Here is an 18,074-nt window from a genome sequence, read left to right as displayed (position 1 = left end):
CCAAAAAAACATCATGATTGTTTGTGAGACATTAGGGGAGTTATATCGTTACACCAATAGGTGTAGGATTGAATTTCTCGAAATCGTAAAGAGTAAGTTAAGAAACCGGTTCGAAATATTTAAAAACGACCCATATACAAAAACTAGAATATAATTGTTAAAAAATATAAAAATCCCCAAAAATAGCGGAAAAATAATAAAAATTCCCCAAAAATTTTCGAAAATCCCTCCCACGAAAATATATCCCCAAATAAAGCATGAAATCCCCAATTGGGGGGGGGGAATCCCCACATTTGGCGACACTGCTCCCATTCTTTTCTGGCCTCTTCCCATAATAAAAATTAAACGCTGTTTGGTGTTTTCTTGAATAACACTTAAAAAAAGGACATTTTATCCTTTGACCCAGCATATTAAATGTTGACCCCAGAACGACAATTTTGACGAATGGTATCTTAGAACAAACCAAGCATTCTTTTTTCGGTATCTGTACTTTATTTTTAAATTCTTATCTATGTCCGTCTGTTAGCATATCTATTGAAATCAAGTTTCTGGGGACCCCAGATATTTTTCCGATTCAATTCTAGAGTAATTACATTACACATTCTTTGGGAAGATTGTTATATGAATAATATTTGGATTCGTTTTCCCTCAACAATTGAAGACAATGACCACCCCGATTAAAGGGTAGATATTCGTAAGAACTTTCATTGATATGCATATTGCATACATATCGCACGCCCAGTACAAAAGTAACATAACTCAAAATTTTATTTTTGCGTTTTCATATTCTTTAAGCTTTAAGTTTAAGCCTTATACTATACACATGATGCTTATTTATCTCTAAAAAAATATTAGTGTATTTTGTTGTTGTTAACTGTTGAAGAGAAAACGTTGTCCTTCTTTATGTTTCAGAATTTGTAAAAAATGTGTTTCCTTTTCTTAAAAAAAATTGAGTTGTGTCACTTTTGTACTGGGCGCACACCCATATGTATCTGTTTTCTTTATTTTTAGAAAATCTACCGCCGATTCGCAGATTTACGGGAAATATCATAGTTTTAGAGATCAGTTAATAATTTTAAGAGTTTTTAACAGAAATATTTGTTTTAAATAATTAAATACAAGTTTTTTTTATTATTTTAAGTTTCAGGTCTATTAAAAGTGGTAAAAAAAGTTTTAAATTAATTTGAACTTATTGTATATTTATTGATAGTATAATTCCAAATTCATGCCGTCATGAATTTCATCTAAAAGCAAAAAAGAAAAAGATTACAACAAAACCTTACTACAAATACAATTTGATTCAATACTTACAGTCCGATAGCTTAATATTATCCTTATAGATGGTATACCATTTCTTTAAAACGATTTTATCATATTTTGTTCCCGTTTGAGCAGCAATCAATTTCTTGAGATCACCAATGGTATCATCCGGATTACATTTCACGCGTACCTGTTTATAAAAAAAGACTTTAGCAGCAAGTTTTATAATTGTTTGTAAGCTATTTATTTTACCTTTTTACCCAAACGATCGTTGCAAGTAATTTCTATCATTTTTGCGGTATATTATTAATAAAATTACAAAATTTCTGGAATTTTTCTTGAAATGTTAAACGTTTTAGGACACAAACAAATAATGACAGTCAGCTGTGCATTGAATGTGTAGATTCCAGGCATGGAAAATTTGGATTTTACAGTAGAAGTAATTTAAGCAAAAAGTACTTTTTCAATAAGAAATTGTATTTAAACAAAAGTAGAAATATTAAAAAAAAAATTAATTTATTTGCAATTTATTTTTTATTAAAAAGTCTTTTAATTGTTGTAGATTTAAAAATATTTTTCTTTAAATTTTATTAATCAACTCTGTTTTTGTGGAATGTATCAATTGATACATTCCACGAAAACAGAGTTGCTTAATAAAATTATTGTTTAGTACTTTTAAACTGCAACTCAGTATTTTGAAAGTTTGTTTACATCGTAAGAAAAAAAGTTTTGTTGTCACCGTAATATTAACAAAATAATTAGCATTTTATTAAAATAGTAAATAGCAAAAGTTTAAACATGTCTATGTTGCCATTTTTTCCCTCCTTACGGCCTCCCATAGCCAATCGTATATGGTTTGATAGTGCTCCCATTAACGAGGAGGCCGAAGTACTTAAATATGAACGTGAACATCATAGTTGGGTAAATTGTTTTTTTTGTATTATTAACAAAATAAAGAGATTTACTAATTGTCTACCGTTTAGTTAGATGCCATGAAGAATGCCGCTGCCGATTTACATCCTTTGGGAAAAGTTTTAACAATGCCTGGGCTTGAAACGGATGATGAAGATGGTAATTTGTTTTTGGGTAAAAAATTCTAGTTTAATTTATTATATTAAATTTTTAGCCAATGATGATAGTGATGATTCTGATAGCCATGATGATGAAGATGATGACACCAATGACCGAGCAATACCCGGTTTGCCAGAACGTTCTGCTTTAGGCTTATATTCACCAGGAGAGGAAATGAACTTAAATGATGACATACCAATAGTTGTTGGCCCGGGATCTCAATAAAAATTTGTAAAATATTTTTATTTTCAAAGTAAATTGTAATAAATTTTGAATTTGCAAATAGATTTAGATATTTTTATGTTAAAATAGGCACTTAATCCGTTTTTTAAAAGTTTCGAGAGAATTAACCTCTCAATTTATTTTTTGATTTTATTCCTTTGGAATATTAAATTCCTTCTAAAAGAGCCAAGGTGCCAATGGTCAAATATATCCCTAGCTTAAAAAAAATCGGAGGAGGGATTTATGTTTATATACAAGTTAATCTGAATTTCATCGGGATACTATTGGTTACAAGTCAATTATGAACGTTTAAGAAATTTTATAAAGGGGAGTATGCATGGGGACTATGTTCAAATGATACCCGATCTTTACGAAAATCGACAGTGTCAGTTATGTATATAAAAACTTACTGCCGGTTTCTCTAAATGCGAAAGAACATTTTCTTTCTTACAAATATATTGAAAACAACAATATATTTAAATATTAATATATTTATAAGAAAATGTAGTTTCGATATTGTGAAACAGGAAGTTAGATATACCGATTTCTGAAGAGATCGGAAGATCAGGTTATATGGGAACTAGATAAAATAATGGAATGATTTCAAACGCTTTCATTAGACTTCGTCCTTGGCTTATACCTTGCGCAAAAGGTTTATATGAAAAGCCAGCTGGACATAGGGACGGACATACCGAGAAAATTCTTTTTGAAGATTTTCGTTAATTCGATTCGAAAGAATAATATTTACATTCTCCACGAAACATTTTTAATGAAATATTTTTCATAATAAACTCGAGAAATTCGTTTTGGAGGACGGAAACTTTTCCCAAATTATTCAGAAAATAAAAAAACGTGTTAAACTTTAGTAGCTTTAAAAATCATCTACCAAAAAATGTTACAAGGTTTAACTTTTTCTTACATTTGTTTTAAATCCATTACTCTAACTAAGAATAATAAAAACAACATTTCGTACATTTTTTTTTTTTTATTTATATAGGTTTTATTTCTAAAAATCACTAAAATGTTTAAAATTATGTTTCCAATACTACATTATTAAAAATAAAAAAAAAATTGAATTTACCTCATGTGTAACTTGTAAACTGATAGAGTGAAGTGATTTGATGTATTTTTTCTGTTGTTTGGAGCAGTTAAGTTGGTAGTAGTTGTGTTGTTGATTTTTAAATGATGATTAATAAACACACTAATATTTTAAATAAAACTTGGCAAATTTTAATATTGTTGTGTAGACATAATTGTGTACACAATTAGTAGTTAAATCAATTATGAGGAGTTTGAAAAAAATAACTACTTACATTATGATAAAAATGGTACATGTACATACTTAACTTAAGATTAAGAGAAAAAATATGTAAAGAACATATATGCGAATATTTTCATACTGAAAATAAACGAAAAATAGTTTTTATACAATTAAAAATAGAGAAATAAAAAAATAAAAGGTTTTTATATCCACGGACGAAAAAAATGTTTTTTTTTTTTTTTCTTATTTAAGTTTTAAATGAATTTCATTTTTTCTGCTTGAGAATTCATTATCTGTAAACATTGCATATGTTTTTTTTTTTTTTTAATTTTATAATTAAGCAAACAAATTATAAGTTTTAATTAGTTTTAATGACGATCACGTGAATCCGATCGGCTACGTCTGTCACGTGAAAAGCTGCGGGAGCGGGATCGAGAACTGCGTCTGGGCGAGCGGGATCTGTAAAAATAATCATTAAGGCAAAAAATACAATGATAAATTTTTAGCAGTTTGAGAAAAGAAGGAAATCAATTAAAAGAAGGTTAAGTTCGAAACTAAAAGCTTAAAAGATAATAAAATAAAAAACAAAACAAATTTAATTAAATCAATTAAGTATACGTTTTGCTAAATAGCAATTGATTTAGCAAAGAACTAAAAACAATAAAGTATTTTAAAACAATAAAATAATAATGAATAGAATAGAACAGTGACAGTAGCATAAACTGATTAGACAACTGTCACTGTTTTATTAAAGAAAACAAACCACAATTTTGTTGTTTTGGTTGATTAATTGTTGATTGATTTTTTTTGTATGGTGGTAAATGGTTGTTGATTTTTATACTTGTGGCAGTGAGAAGATAAATTCTTTAAATAATAATGATGTCGAGATACTCAAACAATATTGATTTCATTTTTTTCTAAATTAAGATTTGCTTGTTGTGACGATTGCTGATTGGTTGGTTGATTGGTTGATTTTAGATATTGGTAGGATTTGGTGTTGATTGATTTTGATTTGGTTGGTTTTGATGATATTTTTGTTGCAGTTATTTATATATAAGTTTTTCTAAATGTTGTAGGAATTAAGGGCAAAAGGATGTAGTAGTAGAGTAGTGAAGACAACCGACCGACCCATGGCAAAATTCAACAATTAAATACACAAATACACGCTTTTACATTTTGCTCCCCATTGTTGTAGAATGACGATTATTTTTAAAGCTGGTAGATAGTAGTTGGCAAAAATTTTGAAGTTTAGATTTGAAATTTTCTCAAAAGAAATTATTACTACTTGAAGATGATGTCTGTTGTGTTGGAGAAAATAAATGGAAGAGAAACCTCTAATATAATGCTGTTGCTAATAATGATGACATTATTTCAAAGTGTTGATTGTGTTAACTTTATAATTGTTCTAGTATGTGTTGTTGATTGAAGTGTTCCAAAAGCGAACGATGTGGCAGATGTTATAGATTCATAAAGCATGATGATCAATTCAAATTTCACGCAAGATTTTTATGTTCAATGTTGTGCCGTTCAATAACACTCATTTGTTTTGTTTGAATAGAAAAACAAAAAAATAAAAATATAAAAAATGTTATTGTAATTATATCGAGTAATATAAAAAAAGATATGTAGTACACAAAAACTTTACGAATCTTTTCTAGAGAGTAAAGCGCAATTAATTTAACACACACTCTGATCAATTTAGAGTAGAAGTTAATTTATAAAAATAAACGAGAAAATATTTGATTTTGAATATTATCTAAAAAAATAATACTTTCTTCAGACATGAGAAAATTTATTCATACTATACCCTTCATTAAATACGATCGATCAATCGAATAGAAGACACGTTGATTTTTAGATGGGATGGTTGATCTTGTGGTCGCGATGTGAATTTGAAGAAATGAAGAAGTGTTGGTTGATTATTCGTTGCTCTCAAAACAAAAGCTGGGACTGGGACGTAGCACTTGTAGTCGTTTTAAATAAGGACGTTTGATTTTGTGCTTTCACTAGCACATTGACAATCAAACTATTTAACAACACATTTTGCAAAACAAGCCACAACAAAAAGTCGTAAATGTCCAATATCTTGTCGTATCTTGTCTATTACGAAAAAAATTATTAAACGAAATAAATTACGCATTTAAAATTCAATTCTTTTTGTACTTTAACGGACCGACCATGTAGTACTATATGTATGTATGTAGGTTGGACTTCTTTTCAGAAGCAGTAAAAAAATACTTGTGACAAGTTCATCATCAACAGGTTTACTCAATTGTTGAAATCGACTTTCAAATCTTACAGAAATGACACAAACCACTCAAGTACTCAGTAGTCTCAGTAGTTGTATTAGTCTATTAACTGTCAAATGATGATGATAATCCGTTGCTGATTGATTGTTTTTTTGAAAGAAGACTTGTTGAAGTGTTCTTGTAGTTTTTTTCTATAATATTGGTGAAAATGATGATTTTTTTAAGGCTAATAATGGTGATTGTGGTTGATTGTTGTAGTAGAAGTGGTTGTGGTGGTTGTAGTTGTTGGAAGAAGACGGCTGCTGCTAATTGAGTTGTTGATATGTTGTTCAGTAAAGATAAACAAGCCAAAAACCCAAATAAGGCGGCAGCTGTAGACGACCAATAATAATAGTAATAATAAACTGCGTGGAATTGCAGCATTTGAAGTACAAGTAGAAGAGCAAGTTGAATTAAAAAGGTTTTGACTGTAGAAGTGGTAGTGGTGGTGGATGTGGTACTTGTGGTGGTGTTGTTAATAATTTGTTTACTACTGTTAAAGGGGGGCGAGTTAATATTGATATTGGTGGTGGTGGTAGTAGTAGCAGAGGTAGTTGTATTGGTGATTATTGTGATGTTTTTAGTAGTAGTAATTTTTTTGTTGGTGCTTATAATGGCGACTGAAGTACAAGAAGAAGCAGTTGAAGTTGCTGATGAAGGAGTATACAAAATTGTCAACGTTGAAGTTGATGATTTGAAGGAAGTATTACAACAGTTAAGTTGCGGGAATCTACTACAATTGAAGAGATGTTTTTGGTGGTGTTGGTTGTGGTGGTGGTGGTTTTGGTGATTGTTGATATTTTGATGATTTGATTGTTTACAAACGACGACAACAACAACTACATTTACGTCAATTTCCAAAAGTTCCCCTAAAAAAGTCTGTGTCGTTGGCTCATGATGATAAAGATTGTTTAATTTATTTAAATGGTCGATGATAATTAAAATAACTAATATATAATTGATTATATTACGTATGATTGAATTTTGTTTTTTTAACTGAAATATGAGTGAAATGAAAGTAATATGTCGGTAACTGATTTTGAAAGTTTCTAATATCGTGTAGTTGTTGCTGTGGTGGTGTGTAGTATGTTGTTTAGTGTTGTTTTTGTTGAGAGTTTTATTAGTAGTTTTGATGAAAGGAATTTGAATAATAGTTTTGGTGAATTTGTTTCTGTTGTTGTAGCAGTAATAGTAGAAGTTGTAGTCGTTGTTGTTGAAGTTGTTGATTGGTTTGTTGTAGAAGTAGTAGTAGTAGGAAGAGGAGTTGGTAGTAGTAGAAGTACTTGTAGTACGAGTAGAGGTAGTAGTAGAAGCAGAAGTTGTCTTTATCCTGTAAAAATGAGGAGCGTATACCACGTTTAAAGTAATTAACCAATATAGAACTTAGTTTTTTTTAATACAAATACAAATGTGTACAAATAATTTAACAAGGACTTGTTTGTTCTATTTGAAATTTATTTTTAATTATAGACACATAGGAATAAACAAGAAAAAATACGACATGATTAGCAAAAAAAAAATATATGTTTACATATGGTGATGGTTTTTCAGGGCAGGGTTTTTTCAAAGATAAAATACAATGTTAGAATGAGACACAATGAAAACTAAACTTAAATAATGACATGCTAGAAAAATAAAATAAAACGGAATCAAATAACAAGCAAAATTAGCTTCATTAGAAAATAACATAATTTTTTCAAAATGCGACAATAAAGAAATTTTCAAAAAAAAATAAAACTATCCATCTACACAGGAAATGTTTACATTATTACTCGATTAGAGAAAAATTTAATTTATGTGAAATCTTTATATTTTTAAAGCTTCTTTCGAATCGAAAAAAACGATGGTCCTGTCCTGTTCTAAATGAGAACAAACATTTAATTCATACTTTTGATTTCAATATAATATAAAATAAGAACACATATGTACATACATTCGCATTTAGCAGAACAGGGTCGATATGTATTTGAAATTAATTTATGATTGTTTTCAATAAATGTTAAACAGATTTTTACTGCATAAAAGTGATATTTCGGTAGATACAATTTTCGCTGAATTGGCAGTTCTTCTCCGAGTATGAAACGTGTTACCGGAAATAAGATCAAGTTGCCAGTGGATCTAATCTAAACATAAGCACCAACTAATGCTACATTAAGAGTAAATAGAATTCCTAAATTTGCTTGTTATTCGAGATAAAACGTAAATTTTTAACAAACTATTAATTATTCTTTCTTATCACTGACGTAAGTGGCCTTGAATGTCATTATTTTGCATACATTATTTTTTAGAGGTGTTATTATAGAAACGCATTTAAATTTTTATAAAAAAAAAATAAATTTAGTAATAAAAAACGTTGCAGATTATTATTTACATGACGTTATAATAAAATTAAATAACAAATATGTTTAACAAAAAGATAAAAAGAAATTAAACAATTAAAATGTAAATAATACATACCTGTAACGGCCACCGCCGCCACGACCACCACTGCTACTTTCGCCACCACCACCGCGTCCACCACTGCTGGTGCCACCACGGCGTCTATTGTCACGACGAGAACGGCCAGAGGACATTTCAACACGTATGCGCGTACCACAGCAACGTCTATATAGAAGAAAGTTTTTGTTAGTGTTTAAATACATAATTTTCATGAATCATAAGATTTCCTCTTCTCAACTTACGTGCCATCTAAACCTCTGGTTGCATCTTCAGCATCACGTCTATCTTCGAATTCAACGAAGGCGAAACCTGGTGGATTACGTGCCACCCACACATTTCTCAAAGGACCATATTTACTGAAAGCATTTTCAATTTCATATTTTGAGGCGGAAGATCCCAAATTACCCACATAAACTTTGCATGCCAAATCCCATTCACGATAGCGTGGCATTTTTTGTGTTGTATCTCTTGATCTTAAAGACAAAAAAATCAAGGTTCTTAAAACGCAAATCTTTTCCTATTGATTTTTTTCTTTCACTATTTCAGACTTCCCTTATAATCTACACAAAAACAAGATGGCGGACAATAAGTACATACATATTTTTTTCCATTTGCATAATTTGCGTAGATTTTACGGCCTGTCTTTTAGAAAATAAAATGTTCTTTTACTTACTTCGAAATGATGAAAAATTATTATTATATATTTCTATGAATAAATATGTTTGTAAATGTGTTTTTTACACTTTTTACTAATTAAATAAATGACACTATTTTTCACTTCTAACGCGAAAGACAGAAAAAACGCACCTTCACACTAGCAAGTCACTTTTAATAATGGCGGATCATAGCCTTGCGCCGACAAATATTAACGGCGGCGGTGGCTTACACTAAAAATATCGGCGGCGGCTTAAAATCGACTGTAAGCCGACTAAGTTCTCAAATACGCTTAATTTTAAAATTTTCAAAGATTTTAAATAAAAACGCAATCCGAGACTTTTTAAGTGGGATATTGTATATAATTTATAACAATAAAATAGAGCAAGCACAAAAGTTGTGTGGGAAATTATGCAGGGATGCAAAAAAATTAAAATTGATTAATTCTTAAAAATTAAAAACAAAACCTTTCACCAAGTTTTATGATGATTGGCCTATATTTTCCCAGGTATATATTTTTGCTGCGTAGTGTAATCTATATAATAAAATTTTGAATAATCTAAATAACACTTTAATTTTTTTTTATTTCCTAAGTTTAATATTATAAAATCCAAAAAGTACCAGTTAAATAAGGAAAAAGTATAAAGTAGATAATAAATACTCCATTTTAAATTTCCATTCACTCAAGTCCCTGATTGCTTAGTTTCATGTTTCTTGGTTCATTATAATAAAATACTTAAAAAGTACCAGTTGAAGAACGAAAAATTACCAAAAGGTCAAATTTTATATGTTCGCATTTACTCTGGGCTCTACATGATTAATTTAAAATTTCTGGGTTTAATATTATAGCAAACTCAAAAATTACCAGTTAAAAAACTAAAAAGTATCAAAAAGTCCCCGTTTATAAGTTCTTACTTAATCCGGGCTCTACATGCTTAATTTCTAGGTTCAATATCATAGATAATTCAAAAAGTACCTTTTGAAGAACGAAAAAGTACCAAAAAAATCCCATTTTATAAGTTCTCATTTACTCCGGGCCCTACATGCTTAATTTCATGTTTCTAGATTTAATTTTAAAGAAAACTCAAAAAAGTACCAGTGAAGAACGAAAATGTACCTAACTAAAAGTCTCTTTATTAATATATTCATGTTTCGATTTTAATATCATAGAAAATTCAATTTTATAAAAAATTAAAACAAACATTTAAAACAATAATAATATTGATAAAACAAGTAAAAAATACTATTAACATAAAAAATTAAGTTTTTCTCTTCTTCCGATTTGTTGATTCCGTTTTCTTATTTATAACTTACGTTTAATTGGCCAATAACACTGAGTTAAACTAAGATAATAAGTAATGTACACAAAATATAGATTAAACTATAGATAATATATGTAATATAGATAATAGGATATTAAGATATCTTCTTATTATCACCATGTTGTTTAACTAGCAATGTCTCTTTTTATCTTCTAGAAGGTATCGCCCTGGCCGCACAATCTCTCCCGAAGGAGGTATCTTCCGCAATACGAATATGATTGTTGCCGCAATAATTTTTTTCTTCTAATCAATACTAATTCGGTTATGTCGAATCTTATATACCCATCAGCAAAACATATGTCGTAAAGAAACAAATTTCGGAAGTAGTCATATATATGAACTTTGATCAAATCACGTTAGCGTGATTTTCGGAATAAGGACTTCAATGAGGGATTGGGTCAATTGTGGACCAAGGTCTCCATAATTTAAAGTATTTTTTTTTTATTCTATCATAATGCTAAACTTTTGGAATGATGTAATAACTATAAATTGATTTTTTGGATTTTTTGATCGCGTTATGCCTTATATTATAAATTTTGGTAAGAGTATTATTTGATCTAGGTGAATATCGGTAGTTGGCAATAAACAACGTTCAACCCCATAATTTTTTGGTCAATCTTTTCCCACTCGAATTTTAACACAAGATTTCATCAAGCAATGACAGACTACTGGCACAAATGCTATGCTTCATTTTGAAATAAATCAATCAAAAAACATCCCAAAAATATCGATTTATATAATCTGATATATGAAAAAATCTGAAGTCTGGGTGTAAATAACAAAAAACTCAATTTCTATTGGTTGGTTCCTGGATGTACCATCAGGCTATTAAGGGTTAATATATGACTATTTTTTCTGATTATGGCAACGCTAAATGGTGGCAGTTTTATCAAATATCGGCGCCTTAACAAAATTTGAACGACGACGGCTAGCCGCCGATTTGAGCTGAGTCGGCTTGTTTCTCTGCGTGGTACTCACTCATTATTTTTTGTCTTGTCTTCTCCCGTGTTCCGTGTTTTACGTGGATATTCTGTCGTTTTCTTTTTTTATAAGTTTGTTAGAAAATAATTTGACACTTTTTTAAATAATCTAAGAAAAACAAAAGTGACAAGAATCGTACATATAATCGGATAAAATATAAAAATTAAAAATATCACGGAAAATAAGTTAAAAATCAGGACATTGACATTAAATCGAAAGTCCACAAAACACCAGCCCCAGTAAAAAAGACCACTTTTTAAGTAGAAAAGAAAAACTCTTTAAGAGAAACTAAAGACGAAATGAACATCCCAAACGAATATATTACAAAAACGGAAGATGTGGCGGATCAGGTAAGCAGCTCTCTAAGACAAACTTAATAATAAAACTTAACTTTTTCTTAAGGATATTACAACAACATTCATACATACGTTGGCAATTTTAATTTTATATTAGTTTAACGATAATTATATATTTGTTATAAATTTGTTTGACATTAAGCTCTTAAATTTTTACTTTATTAACATAATTAAGAGAGTTGTTGATTACAAATTAGGGAGAAATAATTAAGAAATTATGAATTTGTATATAGGGTTCGTATTGGCGAGCAATGTTATAGTTATGGATTACGAAAAAACTGTCAACGTCATCCATTGGCGTACGACAAATGGTGAATTTTTGTTTTTGGGAAATAGTTAATGGGGGTTTGTGCATATGTTTTGGATACTGTTTATAAGAAATAATAAAATTAAATTGTTCATAATTAATACTAAAGAAAATCTGCTACTTTCTCCTCTACAATATATTGAAGGTTGCATTTTGTTATTTCTTTTTTGCTTTCATCCTCTCTCTATACGTACTTGTCATTGTTGGTTGGTTGCTCCTATTACTTTACGGTAGTATGTGTTATGTTTTCTTATTGTATATTTTGTTGTTGTTATTTCCAAATTGTATGTTATGCACACACTTTCGTTTGACGTTTATTGTTTTATTATAAATGTTGTTGTCTGCTAAAGTTATGCTTATTGGAAATTTACTTTAGTGGCCATTTGTTGCTTCACTTAATATACATACATACATACTTATGTATGTATGTTTTTATTTATTGTTATTACTCTTCTTATTTTTCTTTCGTTTTATATTATAATCAAGTCTAGCTTAGCGGTTATCTAACTGTAAATGAGTGAAATTGAACATAAATTGAATATTTACTAATTATACCCTGCACCACTGTAGTCTTTAATATATTATGCGTTTATTAACATGTTTGTAATATACAAAAATATTCTCCCAATCATACACCTTAAAAGAACAACATGCCACAATTTTAAAGATAATTCAAAGAAATTTTTCTCAAAAAAAATCATATTGGAGCAGTTTGAAATTTATGTTTAATTTAATTTTACAGCGTTCGTTTCTTATGAAATTGGTAATCAAACTATCGTCTCATAATTTCTCCGTTACAGCAGTTTTTACAGATATCGTGTATTAAATATGAAAAAAAAAAAACAGATTTTGGCCATATTTGAGACGCTATAACAACGCGAAGATATCTTTATTTATTAAACTTAAAACAAAGATTTCTTCATTCTTCGGGATAACTTTAGTTAAGGTTTTATTTGATTCAGCGATGTTCAATACATTAGAAAAGGTATAATTTGGTCTCTGGATTTCACCTGGTTTAAAATTTTTTTGACCTGAGTTATCGTAATAATAGGTACATATATTCTCCCGATTTTAAAAGATCAGGAGTTTTTAATTAAAAAGCACACTAAAAAATATAAGCGGAAACATTTTATGAAATGCGGAATGTTTACTTAACGTATCCGTAGCCGACTTAAGTCCCCAGGGCCGTTCTTGCTGTTACATCTAATACAAAGAGTTTATTAAAGAAAAATAGCTTATATTTTAAGAAAATTCTAAAAATTTAACTAGCTTCCAATTATTTTCCTATTATTCCTTATTTTTTTTAAATTTTATTAAACATAACTTTTATTTTAAGTTGCTGTATACTAGATTATAAGTTTAAAGATTAATAAATAAAGTGCACACAAATCAACTTGCATACATGCATATGTATCTACATACATACATATCTACAATATAATCATATTGAATAAAAACAAGTTATTTTAGAAAATTTAAAACAAATTCAATATAGAGCTTTAAAATATAGACTACACAACGTAAATATATATTAATCCCAATCATATCCAAGGCTTATATACAAATTTCTTACAGAGTTTCAAATACAAAGTAATATTATTAAACAATCTTAAATTTCACTTTCTAAATAAAAAAAACACTTTGGCACATCAAAAGACACGTCATTATTCTTTAACACGTTGTCTTTTAACTAGACTTGACTCTTTTTGTTTTCTTACAAACATTTGTTGAAACTAAATGAATGTATACAAAATAATTTTGTTTATTTAATTAATGGTTTATTACGTAGAAGACATAGAGTTATTGCCGGCATTTAAACGTTTTATTTTTTATTTTTCATTGCGTATTCATTACATGTAGGTTAATGTGTTTTTGTATTTCACTTTTAAATCATGGAGTTTTTTGAAGATTGCCAACTAGGGCTTAAGAGCTGTGATCGTTTCAAAAATTCTCTCTTATTTGTGCAAACTTTTGATTGCTCTTTTGTCTATTTTATTATCAATAGTTTGTGATCTGTTTAATTTTTGTATTGAAAACGTGCTACTTTGTTGGTACGAGTATATGCTTAAGAATCTATGCATATTGATTTTTAAATAATGACTACATATTATCAGTTTTGCTATTTTTTTTACAAAATGATAAGATTTTAATTGAAAACAGAACCCAATAAACATAAAAATTTGTTCATAACATAACAAATTATACCCTACATCATTAGAGTGTATATGGTATCATACTTCTGAGCTGATAATACACAAAGTATGGATGGCTTTTACATCCACTTTAACCACTGGCTTATTGTAATTATCTAAAATATTTGCATGATTAGAACTTTTTGAGTTTAAATTTAAAGGTTATAATTTAAAAAATCTCCAAATGGGAAATAATAATTTCCGTATTGATGTTTACCAATCATACATATATGTAATTTAAAATTTACGATGATAAGATAAAATAAAATAAAATGTTTGATTTAAAATATTCAATTTTCCTAAAATTGTTAATGTTATTGACCCACACGCAGTGAAATATGTTGTCTTATCGAAATATGTTTTAACATTACATTTTTCTAAATTTTACTTTATTTATGGCAAATATCGAAAATTTTAAAAATAATTTAAAAGACAATTTATCTCACTTTTATTTGTTTGTATTTTTAAAGGTTTTTTGTTATTTCCTCTTTTACTTTAGGAAATGATGTAATTTTTTTAATTAATATTTATTTATATTTTGACTGATTGATTGCACAGTTGTATTATTTTTTAAAAATAAATATGACAGAAATCTATGTCGAACGTATGTAAAATACTTTTGTTTAATTATATTTTCACGAAATAAAAAGATAATTTTTATACCCTACACCACTTTAGTGGGGAGGGTATATTGGATTTGTGCTGATGTTTGTAACATACAAAAATATTCGTCCTAGACCCACCTTAAAGTATACCAATCGGCTTAGAATCGTTTTCTGAGTCGATTAAGCTATGTCCGTCCGTCCGTCCGTCCGTCTGGCTGGCTGGCTGTCCATGTAAACCTTGTGCGCAAGGTACAGGTCGCAATTTTCAAGATAATTGGATGAAATTTGGCACGCACGTTTTATTTGACCCAAGGACGAAGCCTATTGAAAATGGTTAAAATCGGTCCATTATTTCACCTAGCCCCCATAGAACAGAACCCCCCGAAATGGGCTTCTGAGCTCATAATTATGTTAAATATACAGATATATCGATAAAATACGGCACAACTAAGTTTTATAGAAGTCTTGATAACCCTGCCAAATTTCATAAAGATCGGGCCTCATTTGACCCTAGCTCCCATACAAAGTCCCCTTCAGAAAATTACTTGAATGTTCCAAATTAACTTATAAACACAAATATCCCGATGAAATTCAGCACAATAAAATATTATGTAAATATAAATATATTCAAAAAATTTTATCGGGCTTGGTCCATATTTGCCCCTAGCCCCCATATAAAGCCTCTTTCAGAAAATTAGTTTTTCATCCATAAATTGCTTAAATGTATCGGAACAAGGGAATATTGAAGATAAATGCGATATTATGAAAAATAAATCACATTTAATATTCATAACTGGTGTAGGGTATCATATGGTCGGCCACGCCCGACTATACTTTCTTACTTGTTTTATTTTAAAGTCGAGAATATCTTTAAAAGCTTCCGTTTAATTTATAACTGTTTAGATCAAATTTGTAACTGAATTTTGAAATAGCTGCCATACCCCGATTTGACTAAAATGGCTAATAAAAAAGCATTATATTCTATGAAAATTGTAACTTATGTTCCGAAAATTCTTAAAGCATAAAAGTATAGTAAAGAATTTTATACATTAGTCAATAGATTACTCTATACAAACTAGTAAAAATTTTGTGCATAGACTAGTCAATAGACCTATAAATAGATTAGTCCATAGAGTAGTCAATAGACTAGACTATTCCATAAAGCCTTTAAAGGCCAATAGACTAGTCTATAAATTAAGTAATTATCTACTAGATAGATTGGTCAATAAACTAGTCAACAAATAAAAATACGAAAAGTTTTTACTTTTGCAATAAAAAATTTATCTCATACCAATAATAATAGACATATTTGAAATTTGATAAAACTATATAAAAGACTTTAGTGTTTTCTAATTCTCAGATCAAAAATCCCGAATTTTGGATTATGCCAGTATTGTAGTAAATAAGCAATATTTATAAACGATTGAAAATTCGAATTTATGTTCGAAACAATTAGCAATTAAAATAATTAAAAATTTTCCATCTACTATTTACAGGTCATACGTCGCGGTAAAAATATCCTGCCAACAGTAGCACGTTTGTGCCTTATAGCCACCTTTTTCGAAGATGGTTTGCGTATGTACTTCCAGTGGAATGAACAACGTGAATACATGGATATGAGCTGGGGTTGTGGTAAATTCTTGGCGACCGTATTTGTTTTAGTTAATTTAATTGGACAACTTGGAGGTTGTGGAATGGTCATTGCTAGATTTAAAGTTGACATTGCCGTTGGTATTCTCTTTTTCATTGTTGTATTGCAGGTAATTATCAAAAGTTTAGTGATTTGCCTGATCAAAGCATTAAAATTGAAAAATGCGATTTTCCATTTCAGACAATTGCCTATTCAATACTGTGGGATATTCAATTCTTATTGCGTAATTTGGCTCTTATCGGTGCATTGTTACTGGTATTAGCGGAGTCACGTGTTGAAGGTCGTAGTTTGTTTGCTGGCGTACCCACATTGGGTGATAATAAACCCAAAAATGTTATGCAACTCGCTGGTCGTGTTTTGCTGGCATTCATGTTTATTACATTGATTCGTTTCGAATTGAGTTTCTTGCAGGTTGGTATTCACTATTTTATACTTTTTACTTACATATTTGTTTAATTAAAAAAATATTTTTTTTTATTATTATTTTAGATTCTTCAAGATATTGTTGGTTCAATTTTGATGGTTTTGGTAACAATTGGTTACAAAACTAAATTATCTGCTTTGATTTTGGTTGCTCTATTGACTGTTTTGAATTTGTATCATAACGCGTGGTGGACCATTCCTTCCTACAAGCCTCTTAGAGATTTTCTCAAATATGACTTTTTCCAAGTAAGTTTTTAATATATCTAATAATAAAAAGGTATCAAATGGTATTCTAATATATTTCTCGATCTTCATTAGACTCTTTCCGTTATTGGCGGTTTATTGATGATTGTATCCTTGGGACCCGGTGGTGTATCTATGGATGAACACAAGAAAAAATGGTAGATGGTGTCCCTGAGAAGTTCATTTTATTTGTTTCTTCGTTTATAGTTCACAAACCATCAACAAAGAAAAAAAAAAAAAACATAAAAACCTAAAAAATTCTTATACATACAACCACAAATCACTCCACTTTTTTATTTTATTATTTAAATTGTATTTTAATTTTGTTTCTTTGATTATAACTTTAAATTAATTGAAAGAAACGTTTGAAACATTTTTATAAAATATAAAAATAAACCATAAAATGGCTAAAAAAAATTAAATAATAAAAAAAATAGTAAACTTACAAATTTTACCTTTAGTGTCAACTCCGCATTTTTTGATATATTTTATTTTTAAATATTGCAATTGTAAATTGCTCGTATTTTTTATATTGATAATAATCTAAATATTCCAAGTCTTTAAGGTGTTAATTTTGATTCTAAAAAATTGTTTTATATTGTTTTATACTTTTGTCTGTTAATTTCTTCAAATTTATCAAATTTTCTTGTGTGTTATGTTTTTTTTAATAATTAGTATGTATATTCCTATTGTAATTTTAAGTAAAGAAAAAAATAAACAAACAAAAAACCTTTTTTGTATGCCTACAGGACTTGAATGATATAAAAAGTGATTTTTTTAATATTCCCTAAGAAATATA

General features: G+C 28.8%; 4 protein-coding genes across 7 annotated transcripts; 2 read left to right on the top strand and 2 right to left on the bottom strand.

The window, feature by feature from the left end:
* Positions 1 to 707: 707 nt before the first annotated feature.
* Positions 708 to 1,653, bottom strand: LOC119600579 (ubiquitin-like protein 5). The gene is made up of 3 exons (XM_037950903.1): positions 1,513 to 1,653; positions 1,312 to 1,450; positions 708 to 1,244 (listed from the first exon to the last, which is right to left on the bottom strand). The coding sequence occupies exons 1-3, from the start codon at positions 1,549 to 1,551 to the stop codon at positions 1,201 to 1,203; spliced, it is 222 nt and encodes a 73-aa protein (XP_037806831.1). The 5' UTR covers positions 1,552 to 1,653; the 3' UTR covers positions 708 to 1,200.
* Positions 1,654 to 1,921: 268 nt separating this feature from the next.
* Positions 1,922 to 2,618, top strand: LOC119600577 (anaphase-promoting complex subunit 15B). The gene is made up of 3 exons (XM_037950901.1): positions 1,922 to 2,181; positions 2,244 to 2,331; positions 2,387 to 2,618. Exons 1-3 carry the CDS (start codon positions 2,059 to 2,061, stop codon positions 2,554 to 2,556), a joined length of 381 nt encoding a protein of 126 aa, XP_037806829.1. The 5' UTR covers positions 1,922 to 2,058; the 3' UTR covers positions 2,557 to 2,618.
* A 905-nt stretch (positions 2,619 to 3,523) lies between these two features.
* On the bottom strand, positions 3,524 to 9,391 carry LOC119600568 (RNA-binding protein 1-like). 4 transcript variants are annotated; one of them, XR_005231151.1, is made up of 6 exons: positions 9,215 to 9,391; positions 8,784 to 9,014; positions 8,560 to 8,706; positions 5,988 to 7,432; positions 4,578 to 5,914; positions 3,524 to 4,273 (listed from the first exon to the last, which is right to left on the bottom strand). XR_005231151.1 is itself a non-coding variant. In XM_037950883.1 (4 exons), the coding sequence occupies exons 2-4, from the start codon at positions 8,990 to 8,992 to the stop codon at positions 4,183 to 4,185; spliced, it is 447 nt and encodes a 148-aa protein (XP_037806811.1). In that variant the 5' UTR covers positions 8,993 to 9,014; positions 9,215 to 9,391; the 3' UTR covers positions 3,761 to 4,182. The 4 variants fall into 4 exon arrangements, 1 of the variants encoding a protein (XP_037806811.1); XR_005231152.1 differs by having other exon boundaries at positions 5,992 to 7,432; XR_005231150.1 differs by having other exon boundaries at positions 4,578 to 7,432.
* A 2,089-nt stretch (positions 9,392 to 11,480) lies between these two features.
* LOC119600578 (surfeit locus protein 4 homolog) lies at positions 11,481 to 18,026 on the top strand. Its single transcript, XM_037950902.1, has 5 exons — positions 11,481 to 11,848; positions 16,455 to 16,718; positions 16,790 to 17,020; positions 17,099 to 17,278; positions 17,351 to 18,026. Exons 1-5 carry the CDS (start codon positions 11,798 to 11,800, stop codon positions 17,435 to 17,437), a joined length of 813 nt encoding a protein of 270 aa, XP_037806830.1. The 5' UTR covers positions 11,481 to 11,797; the 3' UTR covers positions 17,438 to 18,026.
* The last annotated feature ends 48 nt before the right edge of the window (positions 18,027 to 18,074 follow it).

Source organism: Lucilia sericata, unplaced genomic scaffold, assembly GCF_015586225.1.
Source record: "Lucilia sericata isolate MDLA Ls3-8-SP2 unplaced genomic scaffold, ASM1558622v1 Contig000117F_arrow, whole genome shotgun sequence".
Classification (NCBI taxonomy): domain Eukaryota; kingdom Metazoa; phylum Arthropoda; class Insecta; order Diptera; family Calliphoridae; genus Lucilia; species Lucilia sericata.
The sequence above is the reverse complement of the archived record's forward strand: the minus strand, read 5'-3'. Positions and strand labels throughout refer to the sequence as shown.

What these genes read in the sequence shown, in the direction of transcription:
- LOC119600579 (XM_037950903.1), bottom strand. Translation starts at nt 1,551, where the DNA reads ATGATAGAAATTACTTGCAACGATCGTTTGGGTAAAAAG. An exon ending in ACGATCGTTTGGGTAAAAAG is followed by an intron (nt 1,451 to 1,512) that starts GTAAAATAAATA and finishes TTTTATAAACAG; the next exon opens with GTACGCGTGAAATGTAATCC. An exon ending in TAATATTAAGCTATCGGACT is followed by an intron (nt 1,245 to 1,311) that starts GTAAGTATTGAA and finishes TTTTGCTTTTAG; the next exon opens with ATGAAATTCATGACGGCATG.
- LOC119600568 (XM_037950883.1), bottom strand. Translation starts at nt 8,992, where the DNA reads ATGCCACGCTATCGTGAATGGGATTTGGCATGCAAAGTTTATGTGGGT. An exon ending in ACCAGAGGTTTAGATGGCAC is followed by an intron (nt 8,707 to 8,783) that starts GTAAGTTGAGAA and finishes TCTTCTATATAG; the next exon opens with ACGTTGCTGTGGTACGCGCA. An exon ending in GGCGGCGGTGGCCGTTACAG is followed by an intron (nt 4,274 to 8,559) that starts GTATGTATTATT and finishes TTATTTTTACAG; the next exon opens with ATCCCGCTCGCCCAGACGCA.
- LOC119600577 (XM_037950901.1), top strand. Translation starts at nt 2,059, where the DNA reads ATGTCTATGTTGCCATTTTTTCCCTCCTTACGGCCTCCCATAGCCAAT. An exon ending in AACGTGAACATCATAGTTGG is followed by an intron (nt 2,182 to 2,243) that starts GTAAATTGTTTT and finishes TCTACCGTTTAG; the next exon opens with TTAGATGCCATGAAGAATGC. An exon ending in TGAAACGGATGATGAAGATG is followed by an intron (nt 2,332 to 2,386) that starts GTAATTTGTTTT and finishes TTAAATTTTTAG; the next exon opens with CCAATGATGATAGTGATGAT.
- LOC119600578 (XM_037950902.1), top strand. Translation starts at nt 11,798, where the DNA reads ATGAACATCCCAAACGAATATATTACAAAAACGGAAGATGTGGCGGAT. An exon ending in TTTTCATTGTTGTATTGCAG is followed by an intron (nt 16,719 to 16,789) that starts GTAATTATCAAA and finishes TTTCCATTTCAG; the next exon opens with ACAATTGCCTATTCAATACT. An exon ending in TCAAATATGACTTTTTCCAA is followed by an intron (nt 17,279 to 17,350) that starts GTAAGTTTTTAA and finishes GATCTTCATTAG; the next exon opens with ACTCTTTCCGTTATTGGCGG.